Here is a 16,445-nt window from a genome sequence, read left to right as displayed (position 1 = left end):
AAGAACAATAGTGTGAATGCTGACAAAAGGGTAACACAGAACACAAGACACTAAACCTTATGCAGTTCCAAACTGCGGTGACTGTACTATCCCTGAAATCATACAATCACTGAAACTGTCATAACAGCTGTGCAGAGGGAGCCTCAGGATCAGGGCACAGGTATTTGCCTCTGGGAATCTCCTCCTCTGCTGTGAATGTGGGGCGTGTAAAAATCCCAGAGTGGGGACAACACTGAACCCCAGAGGTGGTATTGTTTCTGCCCCAGTGGCAAACATCAGGAGCCTCTCCATGGTGACCTGCACCGGTTCAAGTCCCTCCTGGTGCAGGACTGCATCTCCACCTGCAATGTAAAAGGTGAGAAATTTAAAAGACAAGATTCCAGTTATCTTTTGTTTTTACTATCCACAAAAAATACAATACCTCCAAATAAATCTGTAAGTGTGTAAGTGTAAAAACCACCCCTTCAATCAAATTAAGGAACATGATTACGATTGTGTTTAGATACTGGTGCTTTGTCTGATGTTGTAAAAGCATAATCTCGAAACTTGACTATTTCATTGTATATGTTTATAGGATAACTGATAACAACAAATAATCAAATCATTGAAATTGATGTCTGTCGATTGGACCACTTTGTGACTTTGTGATATGCCAGGCAACAAGACGAGACTGTTGTTCACTCATGACGGACCAATATGGACACGTGCAGACACACACATAGTCTGTTTTGACTGTCTAGAGCTAGACTTCAGCTCTGTATTACTACCTACTGTTGTAACATGTTATGTGAAAATGTCATAAGAAAAAAGTATGATGAAGATAATGTATTCTGTGGGTAACGGGGGCGGGACTAGATAAGCTTGTGCTTCTCCCGCTTTCCCTTTCGATCATGTGTATTGTATTATTTAAACTAAGATGATGTGTGATGATGATTGATCTAACTGACATGCCCAAAATAAACAAATAAATATAAATATATGCCGTTTAGAGCCCAAATCAATGTTTGTTTCTGAAATAACTTCAGATAACGTGAGAGTAATTAAATTTATCCAGTAACAATTATGGTAACGAAGTACACTGCTCGCTGACCAGACATGAACAATGCGGAGGTCGCAGTAATTAATTTTGTTGTTTTGTTTTTTTTGTATTCGTCTTTTTTTAACAATTACAAAAAATTGGACCAAATGATACAAATGATAAATAATTTCAAACCCAAATCAATTTCAAAATATGTCTGTGCCCATATTTTCATATGCACAAAATTTTACATTTTCTAGGACAAAGCAAAAATAATCCACACGCTGCATTTCGGGTGCATGGATGGAATGACATTAAATGACCATTGTTGTTGAACATTTATCAGGTGTGGAAATTGCCTAAAATGTGGGATAAGGCTTGTGGAGTAAGAAAGTTTAATTGAAAAATGACCCTTCAAGAAAAGTTTCGGACTATATATGCTAACTAAACTTCTTATGATGTGGAAATGCTTTTTTTTATGGTCTGCCAGGTAAAAATTAAACATGAAAAAAATATTTACAAAATATCTTGGGCAAGGTATGGTTTTAAGTAATTTTAATTACCCATGTCTCTTATTGCCCATTTTTAAGGGACCTGCGACTTCTTCGACATCAAAAAAATTTGAAGAATTTCAAGGCTTTATGGTAAGCCTATGCATACTGTCAACAACAGCTCATGGATTTTGGGCATGACAAAAAGAAATGATTGTAAATAATGCAGTAACATTCATTCTTTTTTTCTCTGATGTATTCCTAATAATTTGTTAAGCATTGTTTTAAAGGTTTCATTGTGAAGATCACTTCCCCATTTCTTTCAAGTCATCACAGTGTGCATACCTTCAAGGTCAATTAGCCAGTCTCTCCAATGACCGACTGCCCTCTCCTCTTCAACACGTCGGGAGCTTCCTGCTATGCTGTAATTGACCTTGAACAGATCTGACACTTGCTCTGCTGTCAGCGGAGCAGGGGGACCTCCACAAAAAAGCTTTCTTAACGCAGGCTTCTCTCTGAGTGCCTGCAGGACACCCAGAGTCTCCATGCCCTCCCGAAGCCTTGACAAGAAATAACATAAAATTCATTAATAAAGGGATAGTTCACCCACAATTCAAATTTCACTCATTTTCTACTCACCCTCATGTCGACTAAGGGCTGGGAGAAGTTTCAGAGTCCTCCGTGCCTTGTCTGAGTTACAGCGGGGCTCCATGCAGCACTGCATGTCCATATGACGGTAGCATATGTAGTCCAAAAAGAAACACCAAAAACCATCCAAATACCGGAATAATTTCTCATGTCGGGGCTTCAATACAAGAGAGACATTACAGACAAGCACTATGGAGGTATTTGGATGGTTTTTGGTGTTTCTTTTTGGACGAAGAAAAGTGAGCCCCGTTTGCTACCGTCATATGGACATGCAGTGCTGCATGGAGCCCCGCTGTAACTCAGACAAGGCACGGAGGACTCTGAAACTTCTCCCAGCCCTTAGTCGACATGACAGTGAGTAGATAATGAGTGAAATTTGAAGTTTTCGATTACTAACTGAGAATGTAAATGTATACCTGTTTATTTCCCCCCTCAAATCATTGTGCCATTCTTGTTGATTGGCTTGACAAATTTTCGCTAAAGAAATGCGTAACTTGCTCACTTTTTGCATGTTTACACACAGAAGCGAAAAATATATCACCAGAAAAATCCTATATTCTCTAAAAATTAAAAATTAAACATTCAAAAGACTTACTGCTTTAACGGTCCATCCAGCCTACTCTCCAGATAAAATGTCAGTGCAGACGACAGTATTTCATCCCTGTCACTGAGGGTTCGGATAACACCGAGTGACCCCAACAGTGACAGGCTGGTAAAGGCCTCCGCCACCGCTTCCTGGACCTCTGCCGTACTGTTAGCTTGTTTAATCTGAAATTAAATTCAAATTATTTCTTGAACAGGTAAATACTGTCTAAGTTCCATGTTCAGTTTAATACTACAAGAGTTAAAAACAACAGCATAGCAGACATCTCTGAGGCAGGACACATGTTAAAATATAATTGTAAATTGAGGAATTGGTGTAGCTGATTGAATTTTCAAAAAAGCTGTGTCTATTTCCTGTTTTGTTTTTGCTTTTTAACATTTCATAATAGTTCTCAACCAAAAATGAAAAAAAATGAAAAATGAAATTATTTACACAGTAATCCCACTTTTGAATATTGATTGCAGAACTTGAAAACTTGCCTTTTGGAGCTGGTCCCTCAGCTCACTGTCCTCCACTTCCTCCAACTGTACAGGGGGTGGAGTTTCCCCTGTGAGCTGGGCCATCAGTCTGTTGGACAGTGTGTGTGGCCCCACTCCTCCGTGGACCACACACACTGATATTATCCGTCCTATCACTGCGTAGGTGCCCCTACAAAGTCCTGGAAATATTAAAGACATTTGAAATGTCACGTTAGCAGAGTTTAGGCAAAGAAAGCACACAACTGTAGACAGAATGTACTGCATATGTTAACTATTATTTCTTGTTTAAAATAACTTATTTGTTATACGTCCGTGTTATTTATTACTACTGGAAATTTGAAAATCTTTGGTGTAGGTAGCTGCACTTTTGTGTTAATTTATAAGTAATTACATTTTATAAACGTTATTTGGTAGAACTATTTCATAATTTCTTTAATTGCTTTGATGTTTATAATTAACACCTGTAAATGTAAATCTGCATGATTTCTGACCATTTTTTTGGATGTTTAATGATGTAACTGCCAATGTAACTCACACTTTCTATGTGTAAGTGTAAATTAAAATGGTGACTGGTCATTTACACACCTACAGAGTCCAGCTGTAGACTTTTAGATGTTGCCGGTCCATTGAAAAATCGGCTATTCAACAGTGCCTTCATGAGGAGGGTGAGGAATTCCCTCGTTGGCCCGCCATTGTCAATGGAACCTTCACCCTGGCCTAAGGAGTCAACGAAAACAACGTCCAGCCTCCTTTCTGAACAAAAGGCCTTCCTCATGAAGGCCCTTAAGGCACTTTCCAGGATGTCAGACCTGACAACATTTACTCTGTTGGCTGGAGGTGGCACCTCCTCCTGTTGTACATGGGCCACAAGTGTGGTTAGGACGTCTCTTATTTGTCCTTCTTGGGACACGGTGGTGGGCAATTCCTGCAAAAATATTGATTTCAGGGGAGTTACAAATAATCCTGAAATTGATGCTGTGGCAGACCATAATCGATATCATTCAACACATCAAGTTTTTTGGTGCCATACCATGGAAGTTCTTTATATTTTCAAATTTTGTATTTTTAATGTCATGATTAATTATATAAGTCACTTGTAGATGACCAATAGGGTACATTAGAAAATTAGGGTAAATGACTGTTAATGCTTTTGGCTGTTTAAAAAGACTGAACTGGCCTTGTACAAGGGTGTACGAACGTAAATCATATTCATAAAGTACAACTATGTAGTCATTTACTTGGCCTTTACTGTCCATTACAGACAGTTCTAATCATCTAAAGTTACTTGTGTTTCTTCATTCATTTCCTCGACTGCTATACCCACCTCCTCCTCCATAACCTCCTCCACCTCCTGGTCCCCCTCCACGACCTCCTCAACCTCCTCCTTCACGACCTCCTCCACCTCCTCCTGTTCCTGGTCCCCCTCCACGATAACCTCCTCCACCTCCTCCTCTTCCTGGACCCCCTGCACGAACTCTTCAACCTCCTCCTCCATGACCTCCTCCACCTCCTCCTCTTCATGGTCTTCCTCCACAACATCTTCTTCTTCTTCTTCTTCCTCCTCCTCCTCCTCCTCCTCCTCGTGGTCATCCTCATGCCTTACAGGTGACTAATCAGGAGACATTAGAAAAGTAGTGCTTTAGAGTTTTTTTCCCAGTGTAATGTTTTCCAAGTGCAGAAAACCTTTTTTAATTATTTTTATTTATTTATTTTTTACATTGTTAACTTACCATGTCCATTTCATCACTGCTGCTGTCACTGTCACTTTGTAAGTCAGTCTATGAATTACACAGACATAATTAATAGAACAGAGAAAAAATACATTTGAACTACTGACATTGCTCAAATTGCTCACCATAGGACGCACATATAAAGCCGAGCGCCCCAAGACTCCGCTTTGGCGAATCTGCTTTGGCGTGGACTCTGTCAAAGGGATCACTACCCTGTGCCTGTTTACTTTGCAGAACTGAAAGTCTTTGTTCTGCAGCACAGGGTACTGATCCCTTATGAATTGGCAAAAGCCACTTTTGGTCAGGTTCCGTCCAACCTGGTAAACCTTTACCCCATTGGCTAAAAAGAAAAATGCAAAAAATTAAAACAACCAACAAAAAACAATTAAAATAGTAATAGAAAACTTTGAACTATGGACAATTAATGTAATTATGATATAACTATATTTTTAGAATAAAAAGTTATTTTCCAAAAATGCCTGAATCATGAGTCACATGACCATTACTGCCCTAACTTAACTTAATGGTGTAAAATATTTCCTGCTTTAATACATGTATTTCTTTGTGGGTAACAACTACTTTATACAGTGTATGACGGACATTTGCTTACTGCTATAAATGATACATGTTTTCAAATGTCGGCTAAATAGTCACAATTTGTTTTTAATTGATTACTCTTTTGGATTGTGTTTTAGTCCAAGAACACCATATTGTCAAAACAAATTTAACATACAGGTAGAAAAATTAATAAAAACAAAAAATACATGCTCACTTAATTTTTAAATATTAAAAAGACATTGCTGTTTTACCTTGCTGGGAGTTGTACAGCATTTGATGCGTTCGCATCAGGCTAATTCGCATCGACCAGCAGTTCTCGCGTGTGTTACTATGAGGACATAAACAACACAAAATTACACAGGCAAGGAAAAATTACTACTATATGATATTGACAAAATTTCAGAGGTTCCTTTCCTGCTGTGGCTAAGGACGTAGCTTGCCACCACCGGTGTGAATGACTATGAATGAATCAGACCTACAAACTCTGGAGTATTGAAAAAAGTAAAATCATGCAACGCTACACGCTTGTACTACCCTGGTTGACATAAAAGAAGGTGACAGTAGCCAAAAGGTGAGCAGTTTGCATGTGGTTTTTTCTCCTATTGCTTCATTAAAAGAGCACGCTGGACTCAGCTTGCACATAGACTGAGGTTAGAGGACCTCGAGTCCAACACTATTTGAGACTTATATTAACACAAACATTCCGCTTACTTCTGCTTTAACATAATAGAAGGCAATAAGAAGCCAACCAGTATCAGGAAACTCTGTAACAACATCTACAGGTACTGGAGTATTTATTTGTCGCTAGTCATATCGTCGTGGCAATATTTGAAAGCATTATTGCTTATTGCATGTTTTTCTATCAATGTGCAGTCCTACACTTAACACAAAGTGGTGAGTAAAAACTATGTGTACGGCAAGTTATATTTTTCCAGTGTCACCTTGACACTTGTTAATATGACAACTAACACACCATCCCTCTTTTTAACTTTGTAATTACTGTATATAAGAAGTAATCTAGAATATTTACTTACGTATGGTCGGTGGAGAGTGCCACCCCACTTGTTGCGCTGCTACTGCGAAAAATATACATTATAAACATTACTTATTAGCAGTGGTCTACTTTAAAAAAAGAGAGATATGCTCATCTCGATTGCTGGACTGAGTGATGATCGAGACGGTTTTTCCCTTTTTTGTTAGATAGCGTGTATATTATCAGGTAGTCTGGCCTGACGGAAGTGCGTTGCTGCGATTAGCCTCTGATCCTGTAGAAGTTCCTACCCCCTCCCTTTACCAGGAACTCCTGCTGTGGAAACATGGCTTATGTGTCATACACCATAACCTGCCACAAAAGTTTTATATTGCCTTACCCGATGTTGCACTGGGCTAAGTGCGCCGGTAGTAGATGCAGTGGGATGAGGTTGTTGCAATTCCTGCAACTTTCCTTAATGTCCACCACATTTTCTTCCTATAATGTAATTTACAGAGATGTGTGAGGGTTAGGAGACATAAAATTAAATAAAAATCAAAATAATTTCAAATGATTTAAATAAATATATTACCTGTGGCACGTCCACATTGTCCTGGAGGTCACTCTGAAGGGGAACTATATAGGCAACAGCCTTTTTTAGACTGCTGCGCTCCTTTAAGAACTGGACAGTGTAGCCACCTGGTGGCACTGGAATATCGACAAGCTGCCTGCTCCTGCAGCACCGCATCAGTTTAAATCCACCACAGGTCTTCAGTGGTGGATAGGCCCCCTCCAGAGTGCTGATACAATCCTGGGCGCTGCCTTTTGCATCCTTAAAGACGACCACCTTGGACCCTAGTCGACTGGCCTGGAGACACATGGCTTCCTCCAGGGCAGGGATTTCGGAGGTGGCCATCCTTGCACAGCAAAAGAACTTATGCTGCCAGGGCTGTTTTGCTACATTTTGGCGCCTCCTATTGCCACCATAAGGCTGGAAGAGCCAACTCAGGTTGGACCTGACTAGGTCGGCTCTATTGATGGGCAAGCTCCCGAGGGTTGGGGGTGGTAGTGGGGGTGGTAGTGTTGCTGTGCTCGGTCGAGCAGGCCCAGCAGCTTCTCCTCCAGATGGACCATGTGGAGCAGGCTGAATTAATGTTGCGTCACGGATTACCTGGCTCAGCTCCATTATGATGTCCCTGGCTCTGTGTCATTGTAGGGAAAAAAATCAATAAATAATTAACTTTTGGGGTAGATAAGTTATTAATTTTTTTTTTTTAATCTAAATCAATTTATACTTTCTGTTTATTTCATTTTGGAGGGACAGTAAAAGTAAATAGACAGACTGTATACAGTGCAGTAGTGTTGTTTTATAATAGCTAACTACCTATCTGGACTGTCATATTTTCACTGAAAATTAATCAGAAAAAATGGCTTAAAACATTTTTAGGGGAGACTGGGGACAGTTTTAACACTTTTTAAATTTTTTCTTAGTTACTCAGAGACTATTATGACTACACTCATCAAACTTTTATAGATTAAACATACATTTGTCAGCTAATTACTCATGCCATTTAAAGATGCGTACATATGACAAATCAATCACCATATTCATTTGAATGGAAGAATCCAGATGTTGCAAATGAGCCCAAACGTGGGGGCAGTTGCAACACGGATAAGGGACCGTTGCAACATATTAAATATACATTAAATTTCACTAATCAACTTTTGATTTTTGTCCCAATAACAAAAGTATTCTCAAAATATGCATTGTCTTACAATAGTACTATAGTATTATTTAGTTATGTAGTAATATTTATCAGAGAACAGTTGGAGTTTTGTTTTGCATAGAACATAGGCCTTGAGTCAATGTGCAGAGGTTACCAGTGGTGATGAAACTAAATAGCTCAGTGTAAGACAAGAAGAATGGAACTATTTGCAAGACAAAAAACTTTTATTAAACACATACTCTACGTTTGGATGATTTATTCACTGTATGACATCAAATAAATTAACTTTTCTCAAATTTTCATTGGGAAATATACAGTATGTGGCTACCTTTGTCCCATGGAACAAGATACAACTAGGCTATAGATACAAATTGCATATTTCATTACAGGAAGTTATCTGGGAAATTATTGTAAAATCTTTGGCATTAGTTTCTCGTGGTTTAATGTAATTGGCTGTTCTGTTCATCATGAGTGGAGCACCGGAATATGACAGTAACGATAATTCCATTGACTACTGTGGTAAAGGCCGTGTTTTTGTTTTTAGGTGTCTTGGTCATATCAAATTACACTTAGATTTTGTTTATTATAAAATGTAGATTGAAACATTCATGTAGAAAACTGTTTTTTTGTTGTTGTTGTTGTTGTTGTTTTCTAGCCTATGTGTTCATGTTTATCTGTAAAGGGTCCTCAATGATGCTATTCACGTGGGTGATCTAGAAATGTCCTTAAATTATTGAAAATACCGCACTTGCTCATTCACCAACAATGCAGAGATGTCAGCGCTTGGGCGCTTTTGCAATACCCATATTCCGCCATCAGGAGGCGCTTCCATTGGACCAATGCGTGTCATACTTTGAGCTAGGGACACCATTCCAACTTTAAACTATTCACAAGACCTTGAACTATTGAACTTGTATTTCAAAGTTTTAAAATCTTTTACGGTTTTGAAATTATCACAGTTTTAGTTTTAAGGATTTTTAGCTCGTCTTCTGGGTTTATAATGGGTGTGTATTGCGTGAGCTAGAGTGGGTGACGTCATCGCTAGAGTGGAGAGCAGCTGCAAAAACTTGAGAAAAAACTCTCTTCAGCTTGATTTGGGTCCCACAGCTTTTACTTCACATAGACAATATATACATAGAAATGTAGGAAATCTTGTTGGCTTTCAGATGATGGTCTTATTTCAGATGTAGGACTTAAACTTTTGGCTGTAGAAGCCCTAGAGTGACAAGAACTCCAGCAACTCCCCCATAAGCCGCAGTGTTAACTTTGAGCCTAAATCTCTGGAGTGGAGCAGACGGTACCGGTTTTGTCTCTCGCTCTTGTGCCCTCATTTTTCACTCTACAGAAATAAAAAACACATCACATGGTTCAGCAATGTCTCCTGTTACTCACTGTATACATATTTTGGCCATAACCATTACACTTTTTCCTAAACCTGCAGCTGTTTGGGAGGTGTTTTCCCATTCATTCTTATGGGGACATTTTCAACTTTGGTTCTGCTACTGCTCCAGCATCTGTGCAGCTACAGAAACTGTTTGGCTGTCAGACTGTTCAGCTTTTTAAGCTCTTTCAGCCTATTACTTTCAGCTTTTCTGCCTTTTCAGCTTTTTAAAAAATCAGCTTTTCCTGCAAATTCTTGACCATTCATTCTCATAGTTTTATGCATGTTTTATGCATTAGGCAAGTGTTTAGAGCAGATTTTGCGAAATCACTTCAGCAGTCAGCATTCACGCTGTATTTTCGCAGGAAATACAATTTCTCTAGTGTAATTAAAACTTACTGTTGCTGACGCTCTCCAGAAGCCATAATGTAAGCAAATGGAACACAACTTCTCTAGCTTTTCTTGCTTGTCTGTGACTCTCCAGCAAAAATGCCCGCCAGAACCACTTCGATTAGCCGCGCCCCCCTTGGTTACTGTTGCTAACGTCCAGGGTTGTTACTTCACACGACGCATGCGTGAATTTTCAAATTGGAAGCTAAACATTTTAGAGAAATCTATGACAATCATTCAGAGAGACTATTCATAATTTTCGGATTCGCGACTGGCACCCATGAAGGTTAAACAAATAAACGTCAATACCAAGTTTGGGCCAAAAAAACAAAAAAAAAAAAAACGTGATTTCCCCATAAACGCATTATGAATTACGTAATATAGCTGATCATGCTGTGCATTTCCAAAAAAAAAAAAAATCTACCCTGCTACCTCAAATTTGTTTGTAGTTATTGCAATTTTTTAACATTACAAGTTCTGTATTGTTGTTAAAATGTATTACTTTAAAGTAAAAAATGTTTGAAAGGCGGTTGTTGAACATTTTTTCATTCATTATTTTTTGTTGTCATAACCTAAGTAGAGCAGGAAGATAAAATGAAGATCTGAATTAAAATGATACTGACTCAGCAGCCAAGTCAAGATGTTATTCTTCTCGCACCACAGAGTAGTGCAAGTCCAAACTTGAAGAGCTGTCCAGAAAAAATTGTCTCCCACAGGCCAACAGGAAAACCCACTTCTCGGAATAAACTGAGTCTTTATGCAAAATCAATGTATGTGACATGACTCTGGAATATAGCTTATATTCATTCAAAATCACAAAATAGATTTATTTTTCTTGATGATGATTTACACCTAGGAATATTAACATTTGTTGGTGCATACATATATAAAAACGAGTGAAGTCATTGCCAAACCATATGAGGTAGGCTAAAAGTATAATTAGACAATAGAAAGCCTAATTGGCACTATACACATGTACAATGAGATGAGCTGCACTTTCAGTTCTAACAATTAAATACAGTACAAGAGAAAAAAATTCTTGAATGATTCTTGTAAGACAATAAATGAAGTGTGTAAAGAGGATGGAGGATGGTCTAGAAATCTAGACGTACCATAGCGGCAGCAAATATTTAATGATATATTCTGGCTTGTCAGGCTATGACTTTGCTGCAATTGTGCAGGTGTATAAGCCTCAATGTATGCAGTAGTTAGGAGTAGTTCCTCACAGGTTTTAAGTTTGTGCAGCAACAAAGTTGTTCGCCATAGACAAGGCCTGCCTATAAATGTCCACACCAAACTCCTCACTCGTCATGAAAGGGTCAATGTGGAGCCTCAAATGTCCCTCGACTCTCTGTTGCATATCCAGAGGAGCTTGTGGAACCTCCACCGCAGCCTCTGGGTCAGGGGTTCCAACCGGTCCCTCCCAGTCGATGCCCCAGGTTGCCGCATCTATCTGCAGATATGAAAAAGACTTAGTTAGAACTATGAAGGGCGGGTGCGCATGTTGGTGGGGCCGGTCGCCCACCCAACAAAACAGTATAGGAAACAATGTGTTGTAAAATGAAATCAATGTTACCGTATCAGGATTCTCCTGATTGCCCAATAGCAGGCCAGTCACCCAGATTTGCTCTGGGGACCTATTTCCCTCTGTAGAGAGAGGATGCCTGTCCCACATCCGAATAAACTCCTGGAGGTGCCAATTTAGTCTTGGCAGAAACGCGAAATGCAGGCAGATGATGTGAAGATCTCGATCTGGATCCAGTTGTCCCAGATCTTCGAGACGCCTGAAAGTGCTGTAATAGTTGCACACAACCATACACCACACATCACGCCACAGCCTTTCAATCCTCTGGTTGTGGACACTCTTGCCTGTGATGTGGCTTCTTCTCTCTGTTTCATATTTATTGGACAGAAATGCAAGACAGAGACTAAATCTATAATTAGTTGTTTAAGGATTTTCCAATTTAACATAAAAAAAAAGAAAAAAAGAATAACCTTAATGATGTAACCACATCAACATTTTCCCCGCCCTTGTCACTTCTGACATAGTGGGGCAAACCATGCCGATTCACAGCTGTCAGGAAACACTCAAGGGCCGCGTTTCCCAGATTCGTTAAGAAGCTCTTAAGTGCTAAGATCTTCTTAGGAGCGCTCTTAAGAACGCTGTGAAAGAAGGATGTGTTTCCCAGAGTCGCTCTTAGCTTAAGAAGATCTTTCACTAAGAAGGAAATGTAAGATCGAGCTGACCCACTCTTAACAGCCTTCTTAGCGACCAGATGCTCAGTGATCAAGCCGCGTCAGGGAAATTTACATCCTCCACTTTTTCGAAATAATAAAACAATGCTCAGTGTTGAAATGCGCTCATAGCTGCAGACCACTGGCGCAAGAAAAAAAAATAAGAAAATGGTAGATGAAAAAAAACCTTTTTATTGAATTACACGTTTAAGTTTTCCGCAACATCTGCATATATGAGTTTATAGTACTACACATAAAAAAAACAACAACCCTGTGGCATTTCACAGATATCAAGGGAACAGGTGTATTAAACTCAGCTGAACCTCATCCAGAGAGGCTTCCCCTGCTACTCTGCGTTGCCAAAGTCCGCGCGTGTGAGAAACCACGGCTGCAATACAGCACATTCTCCCTGCGAACCAACAGCGTCGCCGTGCGCGAAGCCAGACGGTTTACATAAATGCATACGTGCGTCAGCACTTCTCCCCACTGGACGTGCTGTCAGACCGGGCTGTCCAGGCAAAGTACCGGCTGCCCCGTGCGGAGATCCAACGGCCGTTGGATCTCTTTGCCTGGACAGCCCGGTCTGACAGCGCACACACACACACACACACACACACACACTTATGCGCTGATAAAGAGGTGGGTGATCGATTTGCCTGGCATCGATTGATTCAGCACAGCAGCAGCGCGGTGGACAGCTCCCACTAAGAGCTTCTTAAGAAGCTTCTTTGGCTTGATCTTAAGGTTCTCCTAAGAAGGCAGTTAAGAACGCATCTGGGAAACACCCGCATCTTAGCGCTCCTTCTTAGCCGAACCCTTCTTAAGAGCCTTCTTAAGTCCTTAAGAACGATCGAATCTGGGAAACGCGGCCAAGAACTGTTGCTGCCATGTTGTTTGCATTACCCGTGAGGTACATTATGCGTCGGCTGTATCCGTCGATTCCTCCGTGTATGACAATTCTCCAGCTGTGAGAAGAAAAATACTTATGAGGGAATAATAAACGATTATACATCATAGAACCCCTGAACCCTATTACCACAATGTAGTTGAAAATGAATTAAAAAAAAATTGACAAAAATGTAATTATCCACTGCATACTTTCTCAACCTTAAATTAATATTTCTGAAGTAATTTAAGCGTTAGAAATACTGTTAATAGTATGAATGTTGCCTCAGCTGAAGCCGCACCGATTCAGGTCAGCTGAATCAGAATTATGCGACTTCCTTGTGCGAGTAGGAACACCGCTCTTCCGGTACACTGCAACTTCGCCAGTCTCCTAAGACCGAGCTGAAGGCTGGAGTGACTGGTCATATCATATCATCAACTTATCATGGCCAAGCAGCATCCCTCCAGCTCTGTAGCTCTTCTTGACACAGGTTTTCATCAACAATGGTGTTGACAGGCAACTGTACTGTAATACCAACCAGCTAATAACTTACAATATGTAAAAAAAAATTCTACGGCTAACTGTAAGCCTCGCCCTCTTTCTTGAAAAAAGAAAAAAAACAAATGTGAAGTTTGTGTGTAATGAGGAGATTTTGTTGAAGAATGAGGCAAACTTTTTTTTTCTAATATTAATCGTGAAAAGGCACAAAACATTTATAAAAAAATAGTTTAACATTTATCTCCTTAAGGAAATGTTAGAGCCTAACCCAAAAAGTAATGTTTAATGGTGTTAAGTATAGATTTTCTTACCGGATTAATTTATGGTTGCCGTCAATGTGCCAGAGAGACAGGGGACCCGGGACAGAGTATGGAACCTTAGGAGTGGTGTTGAGTTGAAGCCCACGAAGGAAATTTCCAACAGGATCAACAGCTTTTAAACACTGGCGCACCCTGTACTGCTGGACTCTTGATAAAGAATAAAGATGATAAAATTAATGCTAAATGCTCAGTGGTTTAAGCAGAGACAGATATAGACAAGTTATTTCATTATAGAGGAAATGAGACAGTAACTAACCTGATTCCTTTTGAACAGAGATACCCAGTCACTGTTCTGATTCCTGCGTTTGGGCAGTGAGATATGTAGTCTGCTATCTCTCGCCCAAGTTCATCATCTGAGATAGCAGAATAAGTCTGACGCACAGACAGTCCATATTCTGTCATCCTCCTTCGTACAGTTCTCTTACTTACGCTGAAGATTTTGGCAATATCAGTGACTTTGAATCTTTTTTCCAATAGGAATTGGAGCTGTTCACTCGACATCACAGAATTGCAGCCCTCAACCTCCATAATTGCCATGTGCAATAGAGAGAAGATGTGCTCCTCATTAGAAAGCCTCTGTTCCCCGTCAGCACCTAAAATCGCTAGGAGATCACCGATGCTCTCCAAGCTGATAAGAATGCGATCTGTCTCTACTTGGGGCACTTGCAGTTGGTTGCCCAAGTCATCCAAGGTATCTGCTATATAACGCAGCACCTCCTATGGACTGAAAAAGAAAAAGGATATCAGTTAGTGGGGCAATTGTGCTCTTTGCACAGCTCTACTAGAATAGAATAGAATAGAATAGAATAGAATAGAATAGAATAAAAAATACTTTAAAACATCCCCAGGAGCGAAATTCAAAATCGTACAGCAGCTTTCATAAGTAAACATATAATCCAGCATTATAAAATGGCATTGAGCATCATGATGGCAGCATGGATGAAAGATTTTCTGAATGTTTGCTTTGCAGGTCAGGGAGATGAGCCTGTTACTGTAGCTGCTCCTCTGACCTATGAGAATCTTGTGTAGAGGGTGTTTGGGGTCAGTCATGATGGCCTTCAGTTTACACCCCATCCCCCACTTAACCACAGCCTCCACCAGCTACACTCCCTGTCCCAGCACAGAGATGTTTTTATGAGCTTGTCTGTTCCTGATACACCTTGATTAACACATATTGCATTCAAGAGAAAAACAACAGAATCTTAATTGAACATATGTAAGGCGTTAGCAGTTGCAGCTAATGCTGGCTAACTTTATCAACACCCTCTTTATCCACCTTGAGTGATGATGTAAGCCAAGATGGCGACTTATGTGTCCTACAAACTTTTGTGGAAATGGAAAGTGAATTTTTATGATTAGAACAACGTGGTTCTTTGAATAATGTATCCAAAAACATAAAATATCATACTAAAGTAACAAAATATGTTACAACTGATAACAAGTGCTCCTGATATAACAGTTAATGTAAGAGCACATTTGCAAGAAATGCAAAGTAACATTACAAGACCAAGACCCACACAAAAAAATACCTGAGAAGTAACTTAAATTAAAACGTGAAATTCTCGACATTAAAAAAAAACACTTACCTAGCCATCTGTTGAAAAGAGTTGTATGATTTCAATAAGAACCAGGCATAAAATGTTCATGCAAAGTTGAGAGCACAACCATCTAGCAAGACGACAATCTGACAGTTTGCCTGTTGCTCTACAACTCAACACCACCTACACACCCTAGAGTACCATTGAAAACTCTATACAGTCTGTTTCCACCGGCATTAATATGGCGCAATCTTGTGTCACTCTTGTGACACTCATGACATGAACACGAACAATAAAAGCTGCCAAAATCACCCCATCTGTAAAAGAAAAACCTGGCGCATTTTACTGCCAATTAAAAAAGAAAAAAAGAAAAAATCTGATACATTCCATTCTTTCCTGGTCCATCACGTTGCCATTAAGTGGATGATCCCAGTTGTTCAGAATGACCTCCTCCATCTTTAGTGTGCATCTCTCCATCATATCCCCTAGTTAGTCCATCAGGGAAACAGGACTGAAGTCAGGTGCCTCAGAATGTTTGGCCTGTATCCTAGCAACGACATGCAGAACTTTACATAGAACTTCAGCAGTAGCCGTTGGTGGGATGAACACAAGTGTTGTTATGATATGAAAAAATAAGTCAAGTTTCTGGGTCATCACTCTTGTTGGGCAGAGAGTTTACATTTCCCATGACTCATCTCCACTTCCAGGCCTTCAACCCTTTCACCACCAGCATGGAAACCAGGAAATCACCTCTTCATCTCATCAAAAAAAAAGATTGTTAGCCTACATTGATTACTAACTCAACAACAGTAGGCTATGTTTGCAAGCACCTCATACACTAAAAACATTATACCGACATGAAAAATTTTAAGTGCATTGTTGCCAGTTGTTGGATATTCACAAATAGCCTACAAATTGATGATAACTGTGCAAGGATTACACTCAGTGTAGGCTAATAGTCATACACAAGGA

General features: G+C 39.8%; 1 protein-coding gene and 1 long non-coding RNA gene across 2 annotated transcripts; both read right to left on the bottom strand.

Annotated features, from left to right (window-relative positions):
* On the bottom strand, window positions 1-11,995 carry LOC311267768 (uncharacterized protein). The gene is made up of 14 exons (XM_084370998.1): window positions 11,573-11,995; window positions 11,223-11,449; window positions 7,091-7,700; window positions 6,899-6,996; window positions 6,563-6,604; window positions 5,780-5,856; window positions 5,096-5,310; window positions 4,971-5,018; window positions 4,565-4,849; window positions 3,826-4,165; window positions 3,241-3,419; window positions 2,753-2,925; window positions 1,855-2,069; window positions 1-341 (listed from the first exon to the last, which is right to left on the bottom strand). Exons 3-14 carry the CDS (start codon window positions 7,682-7,684, stop codon window positions 58-60), a joined length of 2,550 nt encoding a protein of 849 aa, XP_084227124.1. The 5' UTR covers window positions 7,685-7,700; window positions 11,223-11,449; window positions 11,573-11,995; the 3' UTR covers window positions 1-57.
* Window positions 11,996-13,110: 1,115 nt separating this feature from the next.
* LOC311267369 lies at window positions 13,111-15,999 on the bottom strand. Its single transcript, XR_014623827.1, has 3 exons — window positions 14,192-15,999; window positions 13,927-14,082; window positions 13,111-13,196 (listed from the first exon to the last, which is right to left on the bottom strand). It is a non-coding gene; the product is annotated as an uncharacterized lncRNA (long non-coding RNA).
* Window positions 16,000-16,445: the final 446 nt, after the last annotated feature.

This window comes from Pagrus pagrus (assembly GCF_965226575.1).
Source record: "Pagrus pagrus genome assembly, chromosome: 13".
NCBI lineage: Eukaryota > Metazoa > Chordata > Actinopteri > Spariformes > Sparidae > Pagrus > Pagrus pagrus.
Note: the sequence above shows the minus strand (reverse complement) of the source record. Positions and strands in the feature narration are given on the sequence as shown.